The sequence below is a fragment of the Falco peregrinus genome, chromosome 1 (genome assembly GCF_023634155.1).
Source record: "Falco peregrinus isolate bFalPer1 chromosome 1, bFalPer1.pri, whole genome shotgun sequence".
Lineage (NCBI taxonomy): Eukaryota > Metazoa > Chordata > Aves > Falconiformes > Falconidae > Falco > Falco peregrinus.
Genome location: NC_073721.1, coordinates 81,627,731 through 81,653,728, shown reverse-complemented (window position 1 = coordinate 81,653,728; position 25,998 = coordinate 81,627,731). Strand labels below are relative to the sequence as shown.

Genomic DNA, 25,998 nt, shown 5'->3' with positions numbered 1-25,998 from the left:
TCTTGTTATCTAAGACAATTGGTTCCAAAGCAAGGCAACAAAGGTGAGGGACTGGGAGGCAGTGTGAGGCTGTGACACTAAAGACTGGCCTCTTTTTTCTTCAGGGAGTCACATTTTCATTTCTTTGAGCATAACATTCTGCTCAGTGACATTTCACACTGAAATGCTGGGGGCTCAATTTGTAGTACCTGAGCAAATTTAGAGAATGACTGTAGGACACATCCCTTTGTGCAAAAGCTGACAGCTTGGTAAAATATTCAGATACAACACTCATTCATCCACAAATTCTTTCTGTATTTTTCATTTGAAAAATGGCTGTTATGTACAGAGCTCATATATTTCAGGGATGACTGTGGCTAACAAAGCTCCATATTGCACAATGCATTATTACTATTTTGCAATCCTGTAACACCTGATTAATTCCAGTATATTTAGCTAGGAGGTGTAATACAATGTTAACGAGAACTTGGGTTTGGTTTGGTTTTTGGTTTACTTCTTCAGAAGTACAATTTCTCAGGGATGAATAAATTTCATAGCTTTGCAGTTTTTTATTTGTGAGCCCCATTCCAGTTACATGTCTAACATGCAGATACTTGCAATTCTGAAACAGTCTTTTGAGTGGAATTATAAACTGCTTTACTCACACTTCCAACTAAGCCTTTAACATTGACACTTTATAATCCATTAATCACCTACTTGTGTTATGGTCTGTTGATTCATCCTAGTCACCCACCATTCTCATGTATTTTGATGATTATATGCAGTACATTTTTTCTCTCCTACTAAAGCTTGATAAGAGCCTAGCCTTACTGACAAGGACTTCTAGCACAAGATCAACAAATGAAATTAAGAGGGTGGGAGGACTGACCAGAAGGAACAGAGAAAGGAATCCTATCTACATGACTTACATGTCCAAATCTATCCCTCTCTAAACAGTAAATTATGGAGAATTGTAACATTAATGAAAAAGTACAGCTCCCTACTGCAAAAAAAAAATAAAATCCCTCTACTCCTTCTTTCAATTATCTTTATATTTTAACTTCAGAGAAGACTTTTCACATTGCAGAGTATTCATAATTGCTAGCATGAGAAATCTCTGCCCCTAGGTCTTCAGTTAGTATTTGAACCTTAGTCTCTACATATTGTGTGGTGCTGGACAATTCAGAAAGCTAAGTATGGTCATATGCTAATGCCAGAGAAAGAACATGCCTACTGTGTTATGCAGGACTTTTCCCTCGGAGTAAAGAATTGTTTCTGGTCTTTATGCGGTACCAATTTAAACAACATTCTTACTTCTCACAGAAGAACCTTGTAAGAATTTTCCATCCATTGTTCCCTGGCACTATTGTCCACCACTTTCACCACCCTGCATGGCACAATGCTTGTAAAAATGGATGTGTCATGTGCTGTCATCAACAGCAGTGTATGACATTTATATGTATAAGAATGTTTTTAAGGCATTGCATGTGTATTTTTCCATGATTACAAATTACTTTATATGGATACTATTAATTTGAAAGGAGCTTTATTCAATTCTCATAGGCTTGAAAACCAGTGGGAAAGAACGTTCATGCATTAGGTGATAAAAAAGTAAAGCACTACTGACTAAATTGAAATGAAATAATTCACAGGAAAGTTTCAAGCAGTATTGATGGTAGTACGATTTCTCATGATATCAGAATGAAAGTCTTAAATTTCTGGAGAAATGTCCACTGAATTTTTCTACTCCAATCAGTTAATAGATAAACTCCATTTCTCTGTATTTGTTGTTTGGTTTAGATTATAATAAAGTTGAAAATCTACTGAAAGTTATTTCAACTTTATAATGGTTTACCAACATGAATCTATGTTGATCAAAAACTTCAGATTTACAGCTCCTGAGTTTAATCTCTTTTCTGCATATGAATGTTTAAGATGAGTTGCATAAAAAATGTATAACATATTTTGTAAAGCAAGATTGCAGGATCACGTTGTCTGATGTATTTACAGACCACAGGACCGTCACAACTTGATTACTGTTTGAACAGAATGTATTGTTGGGGAAAATATTTAATCCTGAAAACTATCAATTCTGGTGTGACAAAGAATATACTAGAAGTCTTGCAAGTTGTTTCAGCCAATAATCATTATCCTTACATACTTTGTTAGTACATATTGGTACTCTTTTTTTTTTTTTTAATCCAAAATCTTTTGTGAGTAACTTCCAGTCTTGTAGTTTAAGTTATTTTTTGCTAAACTGAAGGCTTTGTGTTATCTGTATTTGTTGCCCTACACATTATTAATTGCAGAGGGTAATTAAGTCACTTGACAACATGGTTTTGGGTTTTGTGGTAATTTTTATGGCTGTCTTCTGAAACTTTTCCATTCACAGATTATAACAATGCTTAATACTCTGGCCATTTTTTCACTGGGATATTAAGATATCATCCCCACAGTACCACTTGCTGCTTTTTACTGTGTCTTGACAAGACAGAGTTCCCTATACTGTCTATAACATCTTCAGTCTTTGACCTTACATCAGGTCATTAAAAATCATAAATACTTGTCACATACTTATCTTACCAATTAGTCAGTGATACAGTATGATCTGAACATCTTCCTAATTAGTTCATTATACTGTCAATCTTTTGTTATGTTTAGATTTTATCTGTAAGAAGCTATGATTTCTTAAAGATAATTGCTAAAAAGTATAGGCAGTCAAGGATTTATTTATTATTGGACCCAGAGCATACATGCACAAAAACATTTTGTTCATCACAGAATATCTTACGTGAGGGCTGATATAGCCATGTAATTAACAGCTATATGAAATCAACTTTAAGTATTACACTATAGCATGGATGCATGGACTTGTCATGATATATTATTTTTTCAAGGATTTCTTTACCTGCAAGTTTCAAATCCAAGTTCATGAGCTTTCTTCAACTGCTCTAGTGTTGCCAATGTACTGTTGAGAGCTCTGCAGAGTTCAACTGCTTCAGGTTGTGAGAGACTGTAGCGACCATTTTTCTCAACATGAAAAACTCCTCCATATCTGCAACTTACATTGAATTCTGTTATCAAAAGAAAAGAAAAAAAAAGTATTTACAAATTGTTGGATTTAATGCTTCGCCAAAGACACAGAAATTATTTATTTTCAATTATAGTGCTTCAATGTGAACCAGCAACAAGTAGCAGCCACCGATCTGTTCAGAAACAGCACTAACATTTTCAATCACCTTCTTACTACTTCCCTTCTTTGGGCTGAGACACAAGCCAGAACTTCAGATTTGCTTTGCAAAAATAGCAATACAGCATGTTTTCGTGAGGTACCTAGCTCTTGCAAAATTCCATTAACAATAACATACAGAAGATGTAAATACATTCTGAAAGTCTCGGAAGCCACATTGCTGCAAAGCTAACTGAATATTCAAATGCATTTGAAAATAAAATATTTCATTCATAACATAATTTTTTAAAGATGAAATGGTGTATAATAAAAACCTTTATGATCATGAGGTTCCTTAATTATCTCATTGTGATCCCTTCACAGTGAATCATGTTTTATGAACATATATGTCAATCCCCAGTTTCAGACCTAGTTCAAGCAATGTGTGCCTGTTACTGACTAGATAAAAGCAGAAAGCTTGCATTGGTTTGATGTTGCATGATCTACCTGAGACAAAAACTAAGTGAGCTGCACAGATATTCTGGCCAGAACAACATTATACTGTTAAATACACCCTGAAAGATAATCTTTAAGCTCTTCTTATTCAGCCTGCTGGGACAGATAGAAAAGCGTCAAATACACATTATCTAAGAATTCACGAGTGAACTTCTTGCTCCCTGCTCATGCATCTTGCCAGTATTTCCCTCCATTTTGAAAGGCTTCCTCTGGCTGAGTTGACACACACACACAAACACCTTGCTGCCAGCCATGCCAGAGTTTCAATATGTGCTGCAGTAAGCCTACTTAATGTTAAAGGATGTCTTAGACAGATTTTAATTCAATAATACTTCAAAGGTTTGCACATGGAAGTAACTTCCAATGGCAAGCAGTATCAGGGTAAAAATAATAAGATGATTAAAAAAATTAGGTCCCATAGTTATGTTGTGCAATTTGTTTTCTGGCCTTCAGCTCAGGAACCCTGAACAAGCAGCATGTGCAAAGCCTACGGGAGGGGCACGCTGCATACAATTCACTACAGACATCGGGTGAAAGGCATAAGGGCTAGAGGCTCAGAGGACATCACACTCCATTCGTCTTTATGTTGGAAAGATACTGCCTACACAATGCAACAGGTACAGTGGGGAAACAGTATAGTCCAAGGGAAGTCTGACTGAGTAAAATGAAAGGAAAAATAAACATTTAACATCTTTTTTTTTTAACAGCAACAGCTAAGAAAGAGTTAATAATAATACTAATACAAATAAGAATAATAATGTGTGCGGAGAAAATGGGGAAGGATCAGGATGCTTCAAAGCAGTGTGAATTAACTTTGCTCCTGCCCCACCTTTCCCTCAAGAGAAAAAAGTGGTTGCAACTCCAGACTAGAATGACAACTACAAAGCACATTTAATTGGAGTCGCCTAATACACCCAGTGACCAGAGGAGCATGACTCATTTTTATCTTAATTTTAATCGCAGTTCCATGTGCAAGAAAGGCAAAAATAGACCAGTTTTCTCCAAATATCAAAAGTGGGTGTCCATACCATCTATTTGAAATAAATGATGCCATATAATGACTGTTTTCCTAGAAGACCAGAAATGCAATTCATTCATGTTTGCATTGACACATTCTGTTGTGAATAACAAGCAACTTCCCTAATGTCATTTTTGCTTGATGGTCTATTTTCTTCTATGGCACAGATGTGAAAGCAAATTATAGTAATTAAGGCATGCACTCTTCCTTCAGTTGCTTTTGTTCATTGGGAAACTGAGTTTGTTTGATCTACAGCATATCTACTCTATGTAAATTGGAAGGAATGTTCCTTTCCACAGGTAACAGGAAACAATCAAGGAGATAAAATACCAGATAACATCCAGACTGTATGGTGTATAAGAAGACAGCCATTAGTGGCAGCATAGGTAAGAGTCCAATAGTATTGATGACTGCTTGTCCGAAGTTGCTCAAAAGCTTGCTTCCAATCTTAAATACTTTTACTATAGGCAACAGAATTAATCATTACGGTTACACAGATTGCCTTTCCACAAAAAGAACGCAAAAAATACCTCTTCTCCCACCTACATACACATACACCCATCCCCAATTATTTAGGCTGACAAAAACATTTAATGTAGGCAAAACTGGTATACACTGCATAGCTGTTTAACAGCGTTGATGATTACAGTTCTTAATATTTTTATTATCATATGTTATACAAAATACCAAGAGGACATAATATTTAGTTTCGTAAAATTTGTACAAGGCTAACACATTTTCTCAAAATGCCTTTATTTTGACACATCTGTTTCCTTCCAGGGAAAGAATTCTACTGAAATTTCTCTGATAATAGCCATGTCATGAGAGGTTTTGAACGCAAGAATGAGGAACCTATGTGGAAAAGGACACTAACAAATGCATTTTTCTTTCCTGGAGGACTTAACGTCTTGCAACAGGGCTGAGTTGCACAGTCTGAGGAGAAGCTACTGGACTAACACAGAATGATAGTCTCAACAAGTTCCTACACATGATTCTGAAATAGTCACAGTACTTCCACAAGTGCCTGGCACAGATGGGCACAGCACTGGTCCTGGGGCTAGCTGATGGACTAGAGACCTTCTGCAGCCACACCCCTCCCTGAACAGCACCACATACTCAAAAGCCATCGCCACGTGTACATGGTGTCACAAATACTGTCAACAGATGTTCAAGTTGCAGATCAAAATAGAAGTTTTCATAACAACACAACAAATAGCTACTCTGCGCAGAAGGATGTGGCCCACGGCTACTGGTATAGGATGGAGCTACTCTTACAGCTGCCACAAGTGGCTTCTACTTTGGCTCCAAATGTTCCATATTCAAAGCCTGACATCATTTGGGAAGTTGTCCGGTCAGTAGCTGTATAAAACATAAATGACCTAGACGGAAAAAACTTTCTCTTTAGTTTTCCCTTCTTGATTCTCTCTTGTAGAACAAGGAAGGCCTAAATTTGTTAATAATTAAACATACCCTGTGAAGCCCAAGAATTAATATTAAATTTGGGGATCAGATCACAAAGATCTATTTGATTACTTAAAAGTAACAAGCTCAGTGATTTTGGAACTAGATTTGTTTGGAACATCAACATCTCTTCCAATATCTTTAGGCTGATTTCTGAAGAACTTTTGTGATAAAAGCAGATACCACATCAGTTTGCTTTGGTTGCATTTGAATTTTGCAGCTCAATCTGGATTCATTGAAATATTAAATGTAGTTCACTTTTGGTTAGAGTGAATTCGATTAAGCTGTCATCAAACCTCAGCCCATTCATCACTTTAAAACACTACAATATATGCTCCACTACCACTCAGAGATCCAGCTGTAGTTAAAATCCCACTTACTAGGCAGCCAATCCCTTAAACTCCAACTCTTGAAAATAAATAGGTTTATTTAGACAAATAGGCTTAATGGAACTACTTGTGGGCTACATTTACAATGCATGTACGTTTTCCATGGAAATGCTCAGCCTGTCTCTACAGCATTACGTACTGTACAGCAGGACACTTGTGGGAAGTACCAGGCTTACAGCACATGTGCTGACCAACTGCACTGCACACACACACAGAAGGGTCAAAGCTCCCAAGAAGCCTCGCTCGTGCAGTGTGGGAGATCACATGAATGTCCAGGAAACTCTGGGCAAAAATGTGGCAATTCAGTTCCCAAAACTAGTTTTGAGGCCATCCAATTAGTTGGCACTTTGCCCTAAAGTAATGTTGAGACAGCATGGTTTGTTTTTATCTTAATGATATCTTCTACACCTACTATTAAAAATGTTTATAACATTGCTGTAGTATAGATACTCTGGTCATGAAGCAGAGAGTGTGGAAAAAGGACTACAGCAGTACCTAAAACTCACATGAAATTGTATAGTCTAAGTAAATTGCATGAACCCAGCATCTCCTCTGTGAAGACAGCAAATACCATGTTTTAAAACCAGCAACATACAGATGTAGAATGTACTGCCTGGACCTGGCAACCCAGATTTTTTACTTTGTCTTCTCATATTTTAACATCCAGACAATGGGGACTATTAATTGAATTGATGAAAATATTTCTAGTTGTATCAATACAAAACTTACAGAAAATAAAAGACAGGGTCTAAACTGAATTAACACCTTAAATTATTTTTTTCCATGCTGAGGCTTATAGACTAATTTTGAGTTAAGAAAGAAACATGATTGCTAAATCCAAATCTAAACACATATTCCACCTTTTCCCATAGCGCAGGAAGGTCAAATACATTTCTTTTATGTTGATGTTACTTAGCTGGCTTTAACACAGTTATGCAAAAGATGGCTTTTTTCCTTTGTTTCAAGAGACAAGGCAATGCAAAAATCATACTGTGTGCCAAACTGTTACTTAACCCTTCAACCTTTTTGAAGTTTCAAAGGAGCTGATTCAGAGTGGACTCACAGTGGAATCACAAACATTACCCAAACCTTCCCTTCTGCCCCCACTTATAGCTGGCGGGCTTTGGGAGCTGACAGGCCATGATCTTTTCCTGATATCCACATGACTTGCTACAGCTGAAAGACAAAATTGTTTCATAATAGCTCTTTAAAAAGGCAGAAAGTATGTCTGCATTGTCATCATCATTAATCTCGTCCAGACCATGAGACTTGGGTGACTCAACCCAAAGCCATGGAATGCCCCTAAGCCTGCACTGAGTTTTATGAGCCTGGAGAACATTAACTTTCACACAGGCCATTTCTTTCTTTCTTACCTGGGATTTCTGGTGCTGTTTCAAGCAGCTGCATGCAAGCCCTTCTCTGCTATTGCCATTCACATATCTAAACCAGGGTCAATTAATCCTTTTCAGCCAAAATCACTAACTGCAGTTCCACAGACAACTTTCTAGCTAGAGCCCACTGGTGTAACAGCATTGGATGAGACAGACTAAAGAGCATTGTCCTTTCATGGAAGTATGAGTTACACCCTGATTTTAATACTAGAAGCTTGTTAGAAGCTGTCACAGTAAGAAGACGGTTGCAATCCCCATTTCCACCCTGATTCTTCAACCCTTATGTACAATGAGTAACACTGACTCATGCTAACTTTTCCCATTGGAGTGGATTTTTCATAAAGATTTTTGATCCACTGCATGGATGTTTCATGCACTGCTCCCTGCTTTTCATTGTTTTCAAGACAATACCTGGAGGTTTCACTCTCGAGGTGGATACTGCCTTATATTAAAAAAACAAAAAAAAAAGTTATTTTATCAACTGCAAAGAGACATCAAAACAAATGAAGTGGAAGATTTGCAAACAACCTTCCCCTCTTAAACAAAAACAAGTAGAAGAATACTTAAGACACAAGGTTGTTAACAGACTTCTTGGTAAAACCACAGTCTGCATTGCATGGCAACCAGGAAATGTTCATGTACTGTTCTCAAGGGGATTTTCCTTTTCTGTTTGTGGTTTGAGATGATTGATAGGTCACCAGGATGTGATAAATTTGAGCTGGAAACAGCAACAGAACTAGGGGTTTGACAGTGCAGATGGTTTTCTTCTCTGTTTGCTTTAACAGAATATAGTTCTTATATTTATTGTAATAATGTTGTTCTAAATTTATTAGATTTCAAGCTCTAGGGAGATATACTTGGGTAATAATCTCAGATTATTTAATCTTGTAGCGACACTTCTGAACGGGAACAACTGTTAGCTTAGCACTGATATCTACATTTTTAATATTAGCACCTGCTTTAATGCATGCTAGTAATGAAGTAGAGAAAAGTGGCATATTTGAAACCGATTAACATCTGTTTAAAAGAGACTCCTATTAACTATGGTTCCTCTCCAGGCAAACCTAGAAACGGGGTCATATAAATCCTAAGATCTGAGGTCTGGACAGTTCAGATCTTGGCTCTCAGTTCAGACCTATCTCCAGCTGATCTTTTTTTTTTTTAAAAAAAAAATGTTTCTCAGGAAAACAACTTCATGGCTAAGTAAGAATGTCTATTTTACTCCTGACCAGATGAATTGCCCTCTGAATACAAAACTTTGTATGGGATGGATTCACGAAACATTTCAAGACCCAAGACATTTTGTCAACTAAGAGATCTCGATTACCACCATTTTGACATCCGGGAGAATTGAATGTACAAAGATATCATCCAGTGATTACCTAATAATACACTACAATACACATGGGCCTGGATGGTATTATTATTTACTGAGTATTCCATCATTTCTTCAGAGGCTATTAGTAAAACCGTTCACTAAGGCAATTCGCAGCCCAGACAACTGTAATTGGATACAGAGGCTTCCACCTTTATGTCAGAAATTGGACTGAAGCCCAGGTCAGTAGTGATGAAAATCACTGGATAGCTGTTTGTTAGGTTATGTAAAATGATTCATTAATCCCAGCTGCAGTCACCAATAGACACGTGTCGACATCATTAAAACACACCTATACCTGAATCCCTCAGGGCTTGATGGGGAAAGGAAAATTGTGCTGGGAAAATCAGAGGCTAAACTGGGATGACTACACACTGATCAAATTTAGAAGTCAGATTCTGCAGGATCCATGTGAGTCAAGCAAGCATGTGTCTATGAGGCTGCAGTCCTTTACTGTCACAACACAAAACCACCAAGGATCAAGCAACATGCATAGCCATTTAGCGTGGCTGGGTGATGTTTTTCTGTTCTCCCAGTTATGATATTCTTGATCTGCCAGCCACCATTCTCTACAGAAAGTAGAGTAAAAAACCTGGAAATAAGCTGCCTACACCATAAGCAAGGCTTTTCCAAATAGTGACAATGAAAGTAAGTCTTTACAGGTTCTTGGAAATTGTCAGATGAAATACCTTCTCAGGGGTATTCACAGGTTGTGAAACTTAAAATGATTTATAGGAAATACATTTCCAGATTTAGTGGCAGTAAACCATGTTTTCAATTCTTGAAGCATCCCTTGTGGATACTTAAATAAAGCAAAACAAGGGGTTTGTTTCTCAGTTTGAAACTGCCTTTCATTTTGAAACTTAATTAATTAGTTTGCACAAAACAGAATAAAACAATTTAAGAAAGTTAAGTTTGAACCTTTACCTGGTTGCAATACAAGTAGATGCTTTAAGGAACGCAGGCCAAAATTTCCCCATAGAGGTTTTTAAAATCTCGTATATTCGTGTCAGTTTGGCATAGGAAAGTGTTGTAAGTCTTGAAAATTTGCATGGGAGAGAAAACAACCCATAATTATATCCCTAATATATTGCTGATACTCGGGGTGGGGGTGGGCGGGTAGGGAATCTGCACACCTGGCTTTTTAAAGACAAAAAAGTCCAGGAAAACACTTCAAAAGGAATTTAGCTGCATGTTGTAAGGAGTGCCTGCTATAAATAGAGGCAACATATTCTTAGTAGTTGGGTGTGGTGACAAGAAAGTGAAGATGCCTCTCTACAGATTCAAAGGTATAAAATCAGACCTTTCTTTGAAGTGTTGCCAAAGCTATTCCTACTACCCAGTTATATTTGGGTACCTAGTAATTTGGGCTGAAAAGGCAAATAAGATAGTAGCTTCTTCACTCTCCTGTATGCTGTTAACTGCATAAAAAGTCATGACGTAGCCATGTTAACCCTGTGATCCAAGTGGGCTCAGGTGGATCTGTGAAATGAAAAGGAGAGATGTGGCTGGGGATAAACACAGTGGCCAGAGAGAGATACACTGCAGCAGGAGGATCTCCTTTCTCCACCAGATGTTAACAAGTACTCCTTACATTGCTGTGTTACTTCAGCAAGTACACACTGGAAACAGGATGTGGGACCCCGCTCAGGCGGTTGACTTCCTTCTAAACTGTTCTTAACGAATCTGCCCGCTGGCCACCAAAGTCATTGTCTCTGTTCCTTTTACAGATGGGCAAAAGTCTTCAGTGTCTCAATCTGATAGCTTTCCTGGCTACTGATTTAGAAAAGTGGGAGTGGGGGTGGCACTATTCATGAATCAAGCATTCACAGAGTCACTCACAATGCAAGTAAGTACAAGAAATATGTTTCATTCCTCAGCAGCTGCTGAGGGAAGAAAAAAGTCTGCTAATGCATCTTCCAAACATACTTTATCTGCTTGGCAACCGTTGCTCTGGTAAACATCCTGAGTGAGCCTATACAGTCATCACTTACGATAAATGTCCTTGCTGTTGACATTAATATTATTCTTTTTGTAGTAGTTTCACACAATAGTGAGTTGAAAGTTTTCAGACTCCACTAGAACATGGTACAGCTGTGCAGCACCTCAGTGGAAAAATTGCAGGCAGTGAAATCATAGTCCTGGAATTAGACAGTTATCAGATATGCCCTACTCAAGATGATGAAAACATAATCATCATTGTCAATACTAGGAAAGCTTCAGGCTGTACAATGAGTAGTCTAACCCCAAAGGCTGAGTAACAGGGACTGTGAAGCAAATCAGTTGGGATCAGTTCCATGCAGTCCAGGTGAAGAAACATACATGAAACAAAGCTGGTGAATAATAGTTGGAGTCTGACTTTCATTGTTTGACTGAAATCAAACCATTTAGTCATTTGGGATAAAAGCAGGTGAGACAGTGTTTCTCAGCAGACATACCTCCAGCCTGGAGGTCGAAGGGCCTTATGCCTATTCCCTGCTCTGTCATTTACCCACTGATATAACCTGGATAAGTCAATTCATTTCTCTTTGCCTCAGTTTGCAACTAACCTCCTTAATAAAGCAATTCTAGATTTACTGATAAAGAATGCTGTAAGAGCAAAGAACCATTACATTATTATTTTATGGTGTTCTTACAGCTTTTACATTCAGCCTCCATCTAAGATCTGACAAGTCACAAGAAGTCTGTTTTAAGGTCTGTGGTTATTTAGATAAGAAATTACTGCAAAATCAGACCGACAGTTAACAAGTCCAATTGAATGACAGATTTTGAATTTTAATGATTTGCGCTGTTACTCAATAATAATACCAGCTGTGATTTGAAACTATTTTTCACATGATATTGCATTATTTTTTTTTTATAAACAATTTCTAAAGTTCTAAAACTATGGTTTTTTATATTTCCTCTGCTCCTCTGAGTTATCAGGAAAACCACTAATAAGGATTCTCAAATTTTAAACTCATTTGTGCAGTAAGTTCATTATGGAAAAGCAAACAATGACCAAAACTGAAAAAGAGAAAAGAAGATGCTGAATAAGAAGTAGAACATCTATTGATTTTAACAAGTCCACTTTGCAAGAAAACAACAGAGAAGGGAACCCCAAGAATCTTTTTTAAAGCTCTGAAAGCCAGCGAGTTAAAATGAAGGTAACATTAGTCTGGCAGTCACACTAAAAAGAAGGCAGCTGCTTAGGATATGCCTCACAATGTAAGACATGTCAAAAGACAAAAGACCCATGCCAACTTCCTAGTAACAAACAATGGCAGAAGAGGACTGCCCAAATAGGAGACATATTAGTAGTTATTCCAAACTCAACATCCCCACAATGCACATGAACTCATTCCCAGTTTCTTTTCCCTCTCCATTTTTTTCAAATGCCTTGGAAAATTAAGATGAAACCCAACCTTTTGTAGAAGTTTCTTGTGTAGATTTACAAGAAGATACCTTACAAAGAGTACAAAGTAGTACAACATTAAAGACTTAAACCAGGGATCATAGTTGGTAATTGCATATTGATTAAAATACTGTCTGATAATCTGTTGAATTTGGCCTGCTAGAAATGAAACTGGGGAAGTGAAACCTCCAATGTAATGCATGATTTAATGATTCATACTAAATCCAGATTTCTCATATTAAGAATGTAACTGTAACCTTTGCATGTAATTTTGCAGTTTTAAAGATGGATAATACACTACTTTTGAATATTTGTGATTTTCACAATAAAGCAGAATAAAGCATAATATCATCTGCCTTCTGGAGGTCTCAAGAGTATGGAAAAGTTCTAAGTCTTAACAAATCACTGGATGAATGATAATCAAATCAAAACCAAAACCTGAAGAAATTTACTTGTTAGAATCAATGGTTAGCAAAAGCTGACTGCTTTGTGATGTTACACTGAAATACCATTTTCTTTCCACAATGGGATTTTGAGTAACCTCTGCTAGCAGTGCTGTCTGGTCCTTGTTACCCACAAGACCTTACAAATGGTGTGTTTCAAAGAGATCAGAAATACTGGGTACAAAAGAAAAAGTAAAGAAACAGTCTTGGAAGAAAGCATTCTCTGAAGAAGAGATCATGGAAGAAGTCTGAAGAACTTAATTCACAGGCAGTAATGAAAATGAAAGTTGCTTATCCAGCTGTATGTACAAGCTACTGCAGTTTCAGAGATGGAGAATGGGTTGACCTCAATGTGTTCCTCTCCATAAAAACCCAAGAAGTACCCAGTCATAAGTACATTTTCAATGGAGGGATGGCAACCATGGTGCTTTCAGGAGCATTGGAGGCATACTGCACCCTACTGAAAAAAGTAAAACTTGTGAAATACACTTCATTTTTACTTCCTGAAGACCTTGAAATTTTGCTCTGGAAATATTAGGACAGACAGAGAAAAAAAAATCCAAACAGTATTTTCATTGGCAGAAAGACTTGGCTTGGGATCTGAAGTAAGTATGGTTCAAACAAAACCTACCTTTGGAAATTATCACTTTGTAAAAAGTGTGTAATGCTTAACACAATCTACTTAAGCAAATCTCATTTAGAATCTATAGAAATCAATGGGAAAGGTCTTACCCCACCTTAAATCAGTGCAAGCTTCTGACGATGGAAGAGAACACTGTCACATCCACTACTCCCTTTGTTTTTTTGCTGATACTCATAAGGGCAAGGATCCCATAGCCAGTAACCAGAATGCCTGGGCCAGCAGGCAGCTCCCACTTGAATTTTTGGTGGGAAAATATTTCCATTTTCTGGACTCTGTGTTACTCCATCCATCCATATACTACAGTTTTAAGAATCTTGAGATTTATACTGAAAGTAATGACTAGCAAGAAACTTTTCTAAGATGTATGCAAGTTATTAGTATCTCAAGTTAGATGTTCAGTTAGGCTTCTTTAATAATTCTTACAGTCTTAGTTTTGAACCTTTTATAACTGGTTTAGTAAAAAGGTATGTTTAATAACTGGAGATCATAGTTAACATTAGTATGAACACAATGCTGTTGCTATCAGAAATGTGGTGAGAATAATGATATGCCTTGAGTTTAATATATCTTTCCTTTTTTTAAAAAAAAACCTTTATTTAAACTTAACAATCCATAAGAGGCAGGGAAGATGCATTTGCACGTGGGAAGAATGGGAAAGAGGCATTGGCAGTGTGGCCTCAATATTCTGTGAATTCAGATACTACATAAAATTCATTGAGTTGTCAGGTAAACTAAGACAAAGAAACTGATCTTGTGTGACCCATTACTACCACATGACAATGAATATTAACAGTGAGCTATATACAGGAAAGATAGCTTGAGACCAGTAAGCTGGTATCAGAGCTGGAAAGGAAAGCAAGTCAGTATAGCGTTCTGGAATTAGAAGTAAGAAGGTCTCATCACATACTTGCAAGAAATAAAAGTGGAAAGTTCTTTAAACAAAGCAGAGATCTCTCTTAGGAACCGCAGAAGTAGCTGACGCAGCATGGAACCACTTTTCCAGATGATCTGCTACCAGTCGTTGCGTATAGATTCCATTTGTCTTTCTTGAACAGTTTGAAAGCACGTCTTAGACACACCTTACTATACCAATTCCTGAAACACTGCTAATTCAGCTGACTCTTAAAACTATTTGACCTGGAAGGATGGGAGATATCAGGATATCTCCCAATACAGCAGCCAATTCAGGATACCAAACCAGTAAGCTAAAAAGCAAAAGGCAGACTTATATTAGGACTTGAACATGTTGCTATGACCATTATTGTAGATATATTTGTATCATGTTGAGGGTGGGAAAAAGGTGCTAAAATGTTGCAAACTGTTGCCTTGCAATTGCTGTGAGTCAACAGTAATATAATTCTGACTGGTGTTGATAAAGTGACATGGCCTGAGTACTATGGGTATGAGCAATAAAGTCAGATAAGTATTTGACCGATTCCGTTACTAAATTCAGTGCAGGTCTGCAAACAATGGTTTGTAAGGATGCTTCAAAAATTAGGAAAATACTTAGCTCTTACTCATAAACAGTATTTTCTGATGTGGATAGTCCAGCTGAAGCAAGGTTTTATAGCCAGGATCTATGTTGGATTACCAGTTAGTAACTGAAGAGTTTCCTGTTTCTAAGATAAAAGCTTCCCAGAGAATGCTCTGGTCCTCTGTACTTATGTTCACTTCTGTACCAGCAGAAGAATGTTTGTACAAGGGCTTTTTTCTTACTACTAATAATAATGCTTGCCTCAGCTGAAATATCCCTTTCTGAATTTCTGAAATAGCTGCTTTCTGAAATTCAAGTGAAAGAGGCACTAATCTTGCTGATGGCACAGTGGCTGGGACTTAGGAGAAAAATGTGCTATTTACAGCTACATTGCTGGGGTGACTTATTTTGAGGTGGGGACAAAATCACTGACTTCCAAAGAGCTACAAAAACCCCAAGTTGTTGTTATCTTCTGTCAGTGTGTTTGTCAGATCACTTCTTTCTTACTCTCTTGGATGATCTTTACTCTGTTAAATAACAGTATATCCAGAGCTGAAATTTTAGGTTCTACAATAGTTTAAACACATTCAGCCTGATTCCAAATGTGCTGAATGTGTTGATGAAACACACACCAGATAAGATAGTAAACCGCTCTAGACAAAATGTAATATTTATGTCAACTCCACGTAACACAAGAAAAAGAAATATTATACAGGACAAAGTTTCATTAGAGAGACAACCTGTTTCTGAAGTGATAGTTTGAGAAAGCATAAGACGTTAAATCTTTTTCAAGAACTCAAGCTCTTCTTCTACAGTACTTGGAAGAATCCAGCCGATGACAAGTGGAAGGAATACATCTCAGACATATGTCGATGTTGAAATGTTCAAATGTTTAAGATGCTGTAGGATATATTGGGGAGAAAACACTTCATCTTGTTACTAATGAGCACCTTGAGCTTTGAAGATGTAGATGTGTATCATCAAGTAGATGTTATCAACAAACACTCTTGTCGATTATTAGTGGATATAACCCTTGCTGGATGCATGACTTTCAATGCTGTAGCTATGCTACTTTGTTTTTTAAATGGGATTGTGACAACATAGAAGCAGTTGAAGCAAATAACATTGCCTGTATTTTATTTTGAACGGTAACCTAGTCAGGTAGAGAGAGTTTTTGAACTTTTCCTCCTTTGCTTGTCAAAGGAAATGAATTAAGGAGTTAATTCATTTGCAAGTGGAAAATGTTGGGTAGAAATTCCACTGATCTTTAAGGGCACTATTGCAACATTTTACGGTCTTGCATTGTTCTGTATGTAATATACTATGTATACTAATATACAATAGGGCTGGCCCCCACTGGCTTTATATAAATAGTGAAGCTGTTAGAAAATACAAAAGAAGAAGAAAAAAATGTTCCAACTCCAGAAAGAAATAGAAACCACTTGTTACACACACTACTTGGATAAAAATATACTCTTAGCAAAGTATTAACAGAAAACAAATTTGGATTCAGTCATTTGTCTTAATAAATTAGGGTTTTCTCTTTTGTCTAATCCACATGAACCCACAGAGAAAGAAAATGCTGCCTAGCACTTATGCCTAGACATGCTCTGAAAAAAACTGAGTAACTGTAGTGGTCTTTACCCTTCCACGATGCTCTAAGATTGCCTCTGCTTCACTGTTTTAAAAGCCAGTTAATGTTGTTCTCTGTCCAGTGTGAACATGAACTATATCACTACCAGATAATGTGTGAGACTTGGCAGGTCAAGGACATGTTGAGAAAATAGAATAAAACTACTGTGATCTTTTCCCGCCCAACAAGCAGCCAGGAAATACAGCCACGAGAAAATGAATGAATAGGACTGATCTAATGGAAATGTCAGGAGACAAAAAAGTCTTTCATCATACACACTCTGAGAAGGGCTCTGCAACATTTTACACCACAACAGTGAGCAAACAGATCCAGGGTTTTCTGAGGCAAGCCACAAAAGCAGGAAAGAAACTTCGCTCTAAGCAGTCACCATGGGAAGGTGTCTCACACGCTTGCAACTTCTGCCTGTTACTGCTTTTAATACAAGAACTGTGGATGATAGCTGCCTGCCTAAAATCGTAGCTGTGCCCATTCAGTGATGAACTGGAACCACCGAACATCTATTATCTGTAGGCTATAAAATTACTTTGTTACATTCTAGAAAAGAGGAGTCTAAGAGTTTAGAGCTCAATATGAGATTTCAAAAAAAGTATTTTTATTTCCTGTGCTACAAGAGTTTTTGCTCCTCCCAGAAAAGAAAGGCACTCTAGCTAGTGCAATGTAAGAGTAGCATTTTGTTACTACTGATCTGAAGTCACAGGATGTTCCTGCCCTATTAGCCTTATGTTGAACACAATGACAGTAAGTGAGACTTGACAGCACAGAAGGACAAAACCAAAAGAAAATCGTAAAATATATGAATGAGAGAATTTTCTTGTCATTTGAGTCTTCTCTAAGGCCTATCTCTTGTAAGAAGAACTTGGTCTCTATGTTTCCTTTTGCCTGAGAATGACTAAGCTGCTGAACAGAATTTTCAAATGGATCGAACGGATATAACCTTCTATCATGCTTACATGAGTCTATCAGATTTATGAGACTGCTTCAGCCAGATGTCCCAGAGAGACAGAGATGGATTAGTGGGGACAACAGTAAAAAGGTGTGAGAAACAGAAAAAGTTGTTTAAAAGAAGAGGTGGACATTTAAAAGATATATCTGGGTACCACCCGGATGCACATAGTTGCTGCACAGTGGCACTCAAACTCCTCTGGACTTGTAACATTCTGGCCACATGGTTTTCTGGCATTGTGAGCAGGTGGCCCACCTTCGGGTTAGAGACAGTGGGTCTATTCTTGCCGTCTCTGACTTGCTGGGTCATTTTATGCCTACTGGCACTCATCTTTCCCAGAGTATCAAGCCTTTACATACAAATACCTACAAGTTCTCAAGGAGATAGCTGATAGTTCTCACCAAAAAGTATTGCTTCAAACAGGAGAGAAACTTGACTAAATTTAAGACATATTTCTTCAGTTAATTATTAAATAACTTTTAAAGATCTTGAGCCAAAAGAAGTGTTAAGTTTGACAGTAGGACAAAAGACTTAAGTCAGTTCTCATTTACCAAACAGCTTCCAACACCCCTAATCATAAAAAGATAAATCTTGAATAAGAACTTTTTAAGAAAACTATACTTAGTTTTAAGAAAACCATACTTGTCTAACAGGAACCAAGTGCCACTAAACTGAAAATAGCTGCCAGCCTTCAGTGTGTGTACAGATAACATACACAAAAGTAAACAGGATAAACTGTCAGAGCAACAAAGATAAGATTTAACTGATTTTTATAGCACTGCTACTGGAGAAATTGATTTGAAGAGAACACATATTATTTCACTTCCATGTTGTAGATGTTCCTATGCGTTGAATTTATGCGTAAGAAATATAGAGAAACAGAGAACAAAACCCTGCATTTATAACTATGAAGACTCATTAGTAAAAAAGGCTTTTTTTCTACACTTGCATGCCAGAGTGAATGACAGAAAAGGGAAAGGACATGCAAATTAATGGAGGACACCTAATCAAGCAGGAGGAGGAATAACAGGGAAGTGAGTAAAAGTGAAACACTAAGGTGAGTTCAGGCTTCACCCTCAGCGTCTTCATTATTAATGAATCATGTTTCTTTATAACTGGCAAATACTACTTTCCCTTGAACCTGCCCAGTTAACTATTCCATATTCCTGGTGCAGAAGCTTCAGCTAGAGCACCGTAATGGAGTTGGGAAGGCCTGGCTGCCCCTAGCAGCGATGTACTTTTTACTGCCTTAGTCTCATTCTGCAGTAGGGATACTCCACCTTGTAGATAAGATGTGCATGGCTGATGGTAAAGAGTAGGTAAAGGACTAACCACTGCCATCACAAACACCTGCATGGTGCTGTTGAACTACTGCATTTACATGCTGTGGAAGGAGCGGCTGCCAGCTTGCTTAGTCTGTATTGAGTGGGCATGTGGGCTCTGCCTACTCTCTGAGAACAGTGGCGCTCATGCTGCTCCGGCAAGTGTGATACCAAGCCCTTGCTGATAAGTGCTCCTGGTGGCGAGACACGTTCCCTCAGAGAAGCTGCCAATTCAAGGCTGGTGCTTGACTTCTAGACCCCAATTTGGATACCAGCTTGCTTTCTGCCTCGACAGAGGTCTCTCACATCTGCCCAGAGGGTCCTGTGTGACCAAAACCCATATGCTGAGCTCCAGTTAACCTTTCACTTCTGTATGGGAATGCTGCAAGAAACTCTTCATTACATCTACCCACACATACCACACCCTGCTTCTTTACAGACACCTATCTATTAACAAAAATAACAATAAAAAAGCCCCCTAGGGAAATATACTTCTGAGAACCTGTTTTGCTAACATGCTGCCACCATGAGACATATATAATCCACAAAAGCTATGTCACATCAGATTTTTTTTACTATTTTACATTCTGTCAAGGGTAGCTTCTTATTTACGAAAGCAGGTATTTAATAAATCAGACATTAACTGTGTAGTTGATGATTGCTGGCTAATGCCATTTTCCTAGGCAGCTGTCAGCCTGTACCCTGGCAACCTCTTTTATAACCATCTCACATTGCTTTTGGAACAGTTTCGTTAACAGAAACAGAGACGGAAGTTTTACCACAGCTGCTGCATGTCTGATTTTTTTCCTTTTTTCTTTTTTTTTTTTTTTGCAAAGATACAACACAGTCTTAATGCTTCCAGCTACTGCGCTGAGCTCAGTCATCAAGAGAAGGAAAGAAAAAAATGAAGCAACGTATTTTTTCAAACTGCAGATGTAAGATTCAGGTCTTCTCTGTGATTTTTAATTTGATTTGTCATGTTTGCTTGAGCTTCCACGTTACTAATTGCTAAAATCATAGTTTATTCTTCAGCTCCTTTCTGTCTTCTTTTTTTGCTGTTTCACAATGTGAAGGTTCAAAGTTATCGTACTGAAATAAGATTGCTGCATTATCTAGCACAGCCAGTGTTGTCATGTAGAGGAACTGGAAAGTCCCAAAGTTAGTGCATACAAAAGAGAGTTCAATTATGTTCTTAATTGTAGGCACAGACTCCAAAAATGACTGCAGGTTTTGTTAGGCAGGAAACAGTCACAAAGGTTTGAATTTTAAATCACAATTAGCTAAACTTTCAGTCTGACTGATTCTCCAGAGAAAACCCCTCTTTCTCTCAGTTGCCATTTCACTGCCTGCAAACTCATTCATATGAGGAGCTGCTCGGTTGTCCCTTGGGTGGGGTCAGCTCCGGCAGCCGCGGCAAGGGAGGAAAATCACCACCAGCTGCTACTGAGATAACTGCTGATGCCACCGTAGGGAAGCCTGTGATTTGGAAGGGAGCAAACTGATAAACATTCCAGACTGACACAATCCTCTGTGCCACCAATATTAGCAGCAGCCATAATGGTCACTGATAATTACAGTGTCTGATGGCTTTGAAATGATTATTACCTCCCTGGGAGTGAAAGACAACTACATGTTAACAGCTGATGAATTTCTGGTCTAGTCTGACCAGCAGCTACGCCAAACAGGCTTCACGCCTACAGTTGTTGATAACCCATGGAGACCAGTCCAAACCACCAGATATATCACAAAGAGGGGAGTAAAGGCAAAGAACAAAACAGACTGTGGATGTGGGTTTTACTTGGTAGCAACCATGATGTATGTTTCAGAGATGTGTTGGTGACAAACCCAACTTCTTTTTTGCTCCTCTCACTTCGCTGGCCTTCAGTTGAAAGTTTGAACTGCTCTAGTCTAAGAATTCAATTTAGTGCTGAAAAATTGGATTTGGTAAAGCGTGTTTTCAGTCACCAGCTGATGCTAAAATATCATGTGTTCTGAACATCATGAATAGCTCCAGTACAATGTTGTATTGTTTTCAAAGTAGGCAAGATTACTGCGGTGGGTCATGTTTATCTCATGATTATCCACTCTGTGAAGTTACAGTTCACAGGTGACTATATGCATTCAACCTTGGTCCTGGAAAAAGCAATTTTAGGCAAGAGTTTGGCAGAATACCTTCCCTTGCTCTCTCACATAGGGTTCTCTTTAAAAAAAATTTTTTTTTCTAAATAATGGAATATATGTCATATGAAGTTAAGAGTTATCGTCTTCTATCTTGCCTATATTTTCAAACACTTATCCATTATTGTGGGAACAAATGTGAGGCAAGAAGACCAGAAAAGCCAATGGAGGAGTATTCTTACAGTATCTCTGGAATTCCAAAAGACTTCTAAGCTCTTGAACTGACTTATCCTCTCCTTATATGAGAAACTCTACATCACTTTTTCATTGCTCCTCTATAATGTATTCCACTACCAGTCAACTACATTCAGAACTAAAATTATTAGTTTATCAAAGAAGAAACAGAGCTAGCAGAGGTCTTCTACTCCATCCTCTTACCCAGTAGCATAACCACCAACACCCAAACTGTCCTTTAAAGATGTTGATCTAGTCTGTCCTTATCTAATCTGTCCTTGGAAACAATGCGCCTTGCAACCTATTTTCAAACCTAATTACTGATGCCGTCTGGCCACTCCCTCTGAATGCCATCTCTTCTCTGGCAAGAACATCGCCATCTTGCCATGTTTGCTCTTTGCTTTTTAATGAACCCATATCCCACAGAGCTCACCAGAGCTTTTTCCTATGCCATGTCAGCAATGCTGGTTTTACTTTTTTTAACTTTTCACTTATCTATAGGTTCCGCTCCTATTATGCATTAACTTGATTGCTGCTGCTATCTGTCTTTTTTTATTCCTCATTTATTTTCCCCATTTTCCTGACAGTTGGCATCCAAATTAGTGGATATGTCTGCAGAGGTTTACACTAGATTCTTGCCTGGATATATTTCAGGTTTCTTCTCTAACTTAAATTTCTCAAGTCTTCATGATGTCTATATAACTAATTTTAGTTGCTTCCTGCAATCCCCCAAGCTCTTTGCTATACAATCAAACTTCCTTTGAGATCTACAGTTTTACTCACTATATTATCTTGCTCTCTTCCTTAAGTTCTTTCATTTGAAATGGCAATTGTCCTTCAATGAAAGCATTTTTTAACACCTTAATGAAATTCTTGTGAACCCATATTTGCCACAAATATTTTAGCAGTAATGAGCTCATGATTCTCTCTGCTGTTTATACCTGTCTATCAGTATCTCAGGACATCTCATCCTGCTGGGATGTTCTTGCTACAGCAGAACCTCATGGAAGTTTAGGTGCTAGATGACTAACTTCAATAGTAATACCATCTTCAAATCCTGGCCAATAAAAGTCATGGGAACTGTTCTGGAAAGAATTACACACCAGGTATGGGGGAACATTTTGTTTAACCTTGGCTACGGCTACCAGTGATTTTAAAACATTTAGTTTAAAAAGTTATTCCTCAATTGTATAATGCTCTTTCCTCATTAAGCCTTTCTCTGACTTCCTGTTTTCAAGATAATGGTTCTACATTGCGGTGAACACCTTTAACTAAAGAATCAACAAACATTTTTCCAAGACTGCAAGACAATCCTCTGCCATGGTTTGTTGGCTCTCTGTGTGAGAGTATTTCAAGGGCAAGTATGCAACCTTCATGTTAAATGATGATGGAAGTTCAAGTGAACTTCAATAAAGTCTCGTTACTTTTCAGCTTTGGGAAAATAGCCAAGATACACACTGCAAGGACTAAATGAAAATAAACTAGCACAAATAGCTTCTTCAAACTGTGTTATTTACAAATTCACATAATGGATATATAAGTCAAGAGGCAGGCAGGTCCTTCCTTTGTGACTGACTGATAGGTACAGTAAGTAGCCCTGTCTCAGAGCTTTACCTTGTACCGGGACTCTGGCAATATCTCCAGTGCTAATAGCTAAGCTCCTCCCTCTCACTAGTGGACTCATCCTCTCTCATTTCATCTTTACTACTACTTCTATTCCAGCTTCTTTCAGTATGGGTGTCAAAATTCTAGGATTCACTTTGTATTAATCAAGGAAAACTTTGAGAGAAATATTTTTACAAATATATAATGCTCACAGGGGAAAATCTCTCCCAGAATCATCATTAACCAAGATGACAGCATCTATATCCTCCTTGATCTGGACTCCTTAAACAACAAAAGTCACGTCAATATCATGAACGCACCTTGCTCATATGTCAGTGACAGCACACGCACAACAGCACAGAACTCAGGATGAGTAAGTTTTTCAGCTGCTCTCAGTAGCTCATCTTCAGTAACCACATTAACAGTAATCGCAGGTGCTTTCTAATTTCGCAAAACTCTGTACTAAAAGAATTTAAATTCCTATTCAGGAGTAGATCTGAATTTTGTCTTCAAGCAAAGTCTTTCCCAATAGTGATGACAACTACCCTGTGATACACAGTAAAGTCACTGGTTTAAAAAAAAAAACAACAAAACACCACACCATCAACTGCTGTTTTGAAGTCACTACTGACTACAAAGTCATGCTGGAATGTACCACATACCAATTAAAATATATTGTAGCTATAGCCTAATACCTCTCTAAGCCACTAAAGAAACTTCCCTGTGGGGCATACATGAAGTTTGACATACTTTTTGTAACTACACCAAAGAGGGGGTTTTCTGCTACATCTCGCTGTAAAAATGTATTATTCTCAGAGTCAGTGCAGACTCTGCTTCTTTAGGATGCTCCTGCAGCTCATAAAAGGAGAAATCAGTTGAGCAGGCAGTAACTGAATAATTATAATACTTATACAGCATACAGGCTTCGACCAAGTCAGACATACTTGATCTGCCTACAGTACCTCTGCCCTTTCTCTGAGGGCTTTATCCATATACCTGATTTTAGCAAGAGCATTTTGGTACAATGGACAGACAATTTTAGAACGAAAAGCAATGAGGGTGCCTCAGCTACCACAGATACGCTGGGAACTGTTCACTTCAACACACCCATTCACAGCCCAGCACTGCTGCAGCCATTACAGAAGTATGCACTATTGCTCAGACAAATAAGATATGTATTTAGTATACATACACACACAGCTCTTGGGTGACAATGGCCATGAAAAATGTATTTTGTTAGTCTCTTGAAGCCAATGAGTAGAAAAATAATGTAGAAGTATAATTGTTATCCCTAGCCACAAAATGCCTCAAGGCAGTTGTTGTCACAGTGAGAGTCTGTTAAAAGCATGGCCATTTCCCTCAAGCATGGTTGAGCCTGCACCATGTGAAATTTCAAAAGCATATTCTCATTTTGGACATAGAAATTTCGGTTTTTTTCTCTGTATTAATGTTTCATTTTTAAATACAAATATTTGAAGCACATAACAAAGACACAAAAAGTTAATTGATAAACAACTGAATTTTGCAGTCAACTCTAACCCTCTGTGTTCCAAAATCTTGCCAGTCTGCCCCAAATAAACCTTAAGAAGTCAGAAACAAGCATGCTTGGCATAAAAGCTCTCCAAATTTCAGCCACAGATAACTGCAGTTTTGCTTCTATTCAGCCAGGCTATGTCCAAATGCAGTATGTTTTATCTGTTAGTTCTGCCCATGTAAGTTCAAGAATGCAGCGGTTGTATGTTGTGGGGGGGTTTCCACTCACCCTCCCACCCCCCACCCCCCCTTTTCTCTACTGTCTGAAATGGAGCTGGGAGAGAAAACTAAGTCTGTAACACCAGTCACATTGTCGAACCAAGCTTTACCAGAGCTATTCTAAATTCCCTCATGTACTTCTGTTCTTAGTTTGAACTTAACTTTAATGATCTGCAATTCACTTTTTATAGATCTGGAATTGCCCTTTACAAGCAATACACAGCTTTCCGTGATTGTACAGACCAGCACAGCTGAAGTTACAGTTCTAAACCATCTCTGATAACTCTTCCAAATAATAAAACTTTATATAGATGCAAGAAAGCTGTTAGCTCTCTAGCAGAAGAGTTCTTGGTGTCTGAAGCATAAACCTATTAGCAACCATAAGTGTTTTCATTCATAAAAAACTTACGTGTTTCTGTTAGACAAAGCTTCAGTAAACATAATCCAAAAGTTGCCCATAAGAAGCTGGCCATTGTTTTCTTGGAACTGTTTTGCAAAATCCAGAGATCCTTGCAAGCTGCGGAAAGAAGGAAAGCCCTGACGCTCGTTAAGCCTGCAGTCAATGAGTCTGAAGTTTGCTGCACTTTTTATTCAGATTCAAAGGAACTGAAGTAATGACATAACTGGGAGGGGGAGCTCCATCAAAAGTCACACCCATATTGCAACAAAAGTTACCCAGCAGTGGAAGAAGGAGGGGGGAAGGGGGGAGCTAGTACTGACTAAGCAGCCACACTCGAGTTTTAAAGAGGCACTAAACCTCCTCTTCTTACACAAGTACAGTTAAAAGTTATACTTACTGCACTTGCAGGAAAATTTGTACAATCTTGCATGAGTTAGCGCAGAAAGGCACTGTTTGTTATAAGCCTCCCCTCCTGCATTTTAAAATCTCATCATAAAGCACTGGATTTTTCTGAACCCCAGCAACACACCTACAACTGCCCACAGGTTTCCCCTAAATATTTTGCTTATTTTGTCCCATCTCATCATTTTCTCTTTTTGCAGTTCTATTTAAAGCAAATGAAATGCCTGCTCTGCAATGGACCTGTCTAAAATGCTTCTGTTTGTCCCTGGAGGGTAACCATGCACAGAAGGTAAGTCAAGGCAGCTCAGTCTCCCAC

At 38.0% G+C, this 25,998-nt stretch overlaps 1 protein-coding gene across 11 annotated transcripts in view; it reads right to left on the bottom strand.

Annotated features, from left to right (window-relative positions):
* CD44 (CD44 molecule (Indian blood group)) overlaps positions 1–25,478 on the bottom strand; it is a 58,763-nt gene extending 33,285 nt beyond the window's left edge. For 3 of the 11 annotated variants that reach the window (XM_055802139.1, XM_055802130.1, XM_055802115.1), the window contains exons 1-2: positions 25,290–25,477; positions 2,888–3,053 (exon numbers count right to left, since the gene is read on the bottom strand). In XM_055802139.1, the coding sequence (XP_055658114.1) occupies positions 2,888–3,053; positions 25,290–25,353 (230 nt within the window). In that variant the 5' untranslated portion in view covers positions 25,354–25,477. Of the gene's footprint in view, positions 1–2,887; positions 3,054–25,289 lie in introns of all 11 variants that reach the window. The other 8 variants (XM_055802154.1, XM_027795817.2, XM_027795818.2 and 5 more) reach the window with 5 other exon arrangements.
* Positions 25,479–25,998: the final 520 nt, after the last annotated feature.